Source organism: Protobothrops mucrosquamatus, unplaced genomic scaffold, assembly GCF_001527695.2.
Source record: "Protobothrops mucrosquamatus isolate PMUCROS unplaced genomic scaffold, P.Mucros_1.0 scaffold1698, whole genome shotgun sequence".
NCBI classification, from domain to species: Eukaryota; Metazoa; Chordata; class Lepidosauria; order Squamata; family Viperidae; genus Protobothrops; species Protobothrops mucrosquamatus.
Window position 1 is genome coordinate 105,642 of NW_015387850.1, and position 4,550 is coordinate 110,191.

General features: G+C 33.8%; 1 protein-coding gene across 1 annotated transcript in view; it reads left to right on the forward strand.

The window, feature by feature from the left end:
* Positions 1-822, forward strand: part of CHST15 (carbohydrate sulfotransferase 15) — a 19,026-nt gene extending 18,204 nt beyond the window's left edge. The window contains exon 7 of the mRNA XM_015822847.1: positions 177-822. Within this exon, the coding sequence (XP_015678333.1) occupies positions 177-367 (191 nt within the window). The 3' untranslated portion in view covers positions 368-822. The remainder of the gene's footprint in view (positions 1-176) is intronic.
* The last annotated feature ends 3,728 nt before the right edge of the window (positions 823-4,550 follow it).

Here is a 4,550-nt window from a genome sequence, read left to right on the forward strand (position 1 = left end):
ATGTGGGTGTTACATCAAACAAAAAAAGCAAATGTCATTTATAATTTCTGATTAAACCACCATGTGTAACATTCAAAGGCTTAGCTGTTTATTGAATGTTGTACAACTTGGAAAATGCTTAGGAAAATGAATAAACTAAATTAGATATGATTATAATAAATATATTTTTATCGCAGGTGCTCTAAGCGAAAAACAAGAAGCTCTAATTACTAAAAGTCCTGCATCAAACACTAGAAGACCCGAAGATCGGAATCTAGGCCCTATGTTGCCTGTAACAAAAGAAATTCTGTGCGATTTCTATCAGCCTTTCAACAAAAAACTTGCTGAAGTTCTTTCTGATGAAGCTTTTTTATGGAAAAAGTCCTGATTTGACCATTTCAGAGCCACCACTGCAGTGCTTGGAGAGAAAAGATATATTTTTTAAAATTTTGTTTTTCAGATGTAAATAATTGCCATTGTGAAGTCACTAAATCTGCATTTTCATGTTTCTCTCACTTGCTATTATACAATATTCTTTTCCACACTGGAGCCCTTCAGGTGTGTAAACTACGATCGCCAGAACTTGAGTAAGCATGGGAACTCCCGATTGAGAAATGCTGGAATATGAACTGGATTTCCAAAGTGGAATATAATGATTTTTGCCATTTTTTTTCTCAACAAAAGAACAGTGTACAGATAGGTTTGATTGAAGCAATCTTAAGTCCTCTGGTTTTAAAATAATGGAATTACAACACAGAAATTAGCAGTATATACCTAAAATGCACATTTGTTCTCACTTTTAAATATATCTTGCAATATTTGGAAACTGTTCAAAATGGCTTTTTAACCATTAAAATTAATTAATTTTAACCTAGTGGTTTGATTTTTACTTTGACACATCATATTTACTTTAAATGAGGATGACCCCAAAATTAAAGAACTCTTCCCCAAAGAATATTAGAGAATAATAAATACAGTAACAACAAAATAACATTGCCTTCATTACAATATTCCCATAGTATATAGAACAATCATCTCATTTCATAGGTAAAATATTAAGAATTTACTTCCCCTCCAAGTAAATACAGTAAATACAGTATTCTTCAGTAGGCAGACTGTACACTCACAATAAGCCCATGAAACTTACCTAAAGTATTTAATTTGAAATATAATGGAGCAAACTTGTTTAATGGAATGTTATATTTAAGTGGGCTCCAGACACAATTATATTACTATTAGTAGCATACATCATTTTCTGAAGAATGTCCATTTTCAATCATTAAATCAAATAGTTTTGATGTGAATTTATGCAAAATCACAAGATTAAAGCCAGAACATTCTGGATCAATTTACAGTAAAATAGAATAAAAATATGGGAGAGTTTGTGTGTAGAAAGTGATAAAATGATGTCTTTCAGTTGCTTTACTTAAATGTTATTTCAGTCTGTATTAAGCATGATACAAATCCAAGGCCTACAGAAAAGAGTGGGAGTTTAGTTTGAAAAGTCTTCAATTTTGTCTCTGAGGAAATAACTATAATAATTAAAAATCCAAACAGGATTAAATGTAGCAAGCCAAATTTTACCTAGTCCAGAAATATTGACTAAATTAATTCTGTGTTTGGGCCAAGAAGAGCTTTACCTGATTGACTTTTGATCAGTTTAATTATTTGAAATCTTTTTTTCCCTGCAACAGCAAAGCAAAATAATACTAATAAAAATAGGGAAAGAAGGGAAAAATAACTGAGCCTAGTCATTTAAAAAGATAGCTCTTCTTATGTCTTTATATTGACATTAGGATATAATCTACCACGAGATAGAATGTGGAAGAGGCCCATAATATTTTTTAATGCTGTGAAGAACATTTTTAATGTGTTTTCATTACCTTTTTATTTATTTTTATTTTTTTCCTGCTCCAGAAGTATAAATAGAAATTACCTAAAGAAACTACATTAGGACTGTGTCCATCATTATGTCCAATAGCAGAGTTATTCTCCAGAAACTGAACAGAATGGAACCAAAGTTGATGTGTCAGGAAAACCTTTAAAAGAAAAATCAGGATTTAAAATGGAGCTGCAGTTGGCTTAGGATCCAAGAGAGCACTGTTTGTGTGGCAGTGGTTTATTTATTTATTTATTCAATTTATATAGAACATCTAGTATAATCTTGGTACTTGACTATTCCTTGATCTGCATGAACCACTAAAACAAGAGTGAATAGAACACAATATCTTCTTCAAGATATATTTTATTTAGCTTTTCTTTTTTCCCCGGTATCCTTTGTTCTGTTCCCCTATTTTGACCCTTTTAGTTATGTTTTTCACTTTCAAGTCCATAAGTTCAAATACATATGTCACAATATAGACACCTCGGGATCAATCTCATGGTGAAACAGAAGCTGATTAGAACATTTCTTTGCTTCAGACAACTAACTCTGGGATGCAAAGAGTTCCTTGTTTGATTCAGGACATTGAGGAATCAGCTGAAAGCAGCTGATCTGGGCCTTGCCTTACAATTACTTAAATGACACATGAAAACATTGACAGATTGCCCAGTCTGAGAAAGTGTAGGGAGGAAAAACAAATCTCTGGAAAAGAGCTTAGCATTAACTTAAAAGACAATGTGGACCATGAAATTACTAGACTAGATAGGCGAACAATACCCTCCTTCATATCCATAGTAAGTTCATTTGGCTTGTTTCAATTGCTATATTTTTCCAGCCTGGTTGGTATTTGTAGCCTGTTTTTGTAGTTTTTGGAAGTTCTAGTCTGGCTGATGATTACACCATTTGAATTATAGTTAGGTTCTGTATTTTCATTTTAGCTTGAACTTTGATCTGAAGACTCTGTGCTCTGCTACTAATGGCCTGTTATAAATGCTCTGATCAAAGCTGCTGTTCCAAGGAAAAATATCTTACTGCCGTTTCAGTGAACAGATTATAAAGAAAAGGTAGGCTCACACTGATTAGCTAGAGACAATCTCTTGAACATGGGATAGCATAATAGCAGCATACATCCACTTGATTATTGTCTCTTTCTGTTCTGCTGGTATAAGCTTTCTTGCTATCTATTTTTTTTTCCTGGTGTGGCATGTGAGCAAACAGTCTTTCTGTCTCTTACAGATGTGAACTTATCCTTTTGATTTGCTGATATCAACTATCCATCCTCTCCCACTTTATCTATATCAGGTGCATAGTTCTTTTGAGCTCTCGTTCTTTTAGTTGTTGCTATGCTGGAAACAAAAGACTGACACAAAAACTGGTTTCTGATTTCAGTATAGGTAGTCCTCAACTTACAACCACAGTTGAGCCCAAAATTTCTGTTGTTAGGTGGTGTTAAGTGAGTTTTGCCCCATTTTATGACCTTACATGCCACACTGAATCACTGAAATTGTTAAGTTGATAACACAGTTGTTAAGTGAATCTGGCTTCCCCATTGACTTTGATTGTCAGAAGGTCACAAAAGGGGATCACATGACCCCGGGACACACTGCAACTGTCATAAATACGAGTCAATTGCCAAGCATCTGAATTTTAATCACATGACCATGGGGATGCTACAAAGGTTATAAGTATGAAAAACGGTCATATGCCACTTTTTTCAGTGCCATTGTAACTTTGAACGGTCACTAAACGAACATTTGTAACTTGAGGACTGCCTGTAGTAAAAAATGATTCCCCCCTCCCCCCGATCAATTTGGAAGTTGTTCTGCTTTCAATATAGCAATATCAATTGCTAGGGATATTGTTTCCAATGTGAGTGCACTGGCATTATAATTAGACTGATAACAACCAAATCTAATTACACTTTATGATACAACTTAAGCATACTGTTCTAACTGAACCAATTTTATCACCTAACACTTGCTCACCGATTTGTGGGCTCTAAAACACAGGAGGCCCCAAAGAGAGATGTCACTGGTTGCAGCTTGGAATAAAAAGAAATTTTTTGGGGTAAGTTATTTCATAAAGAAATTGCTCTGCTTACTAATTGAATAAGGAAGTGGCAATGTAGCATATCTGGTAGCATTTTAGTACATTTAAATGACACTCAGTAAAGAGCTCTTTTCTTGAGCTGTTTTTCGCAGAATACATATTTATTTCTCAGTGCAATGGAGAATGTATCAAAATAAAAATGATGCTCAGTTGCACCAGGTCTTCCTGCAACAATTCATACTGCCAAAATATTCACAAATTCCACCTATGTCAATAGCAAGGCAACTGAGAACATGTGAATACTTGAACACATATGTGCATGTGTGCAAACTCACACGCTCAGAATCCTCTATATGCTTTTTTTTACTTATGTATTTTACTTAAATAAATGATTACATTCTGCTTATTTCCTTCCCAGAAATAGTGATAAAGTCCATATTCCATAGAGGGATGGTGTTCTGGAAGGGATGAGTTAATTGTTCTGTCTATCCAAAAATTGATTGACAATAAAAATACAATAATAAAAATGCATAGCAAGGATGAAAACAATAGCAAAATATATATTTCTATCACCGATAAGGAAACTTCTGATATTTAAGTAATGAAGTTAATTGAGATTTTCCAAGTGAAAATGACTAAA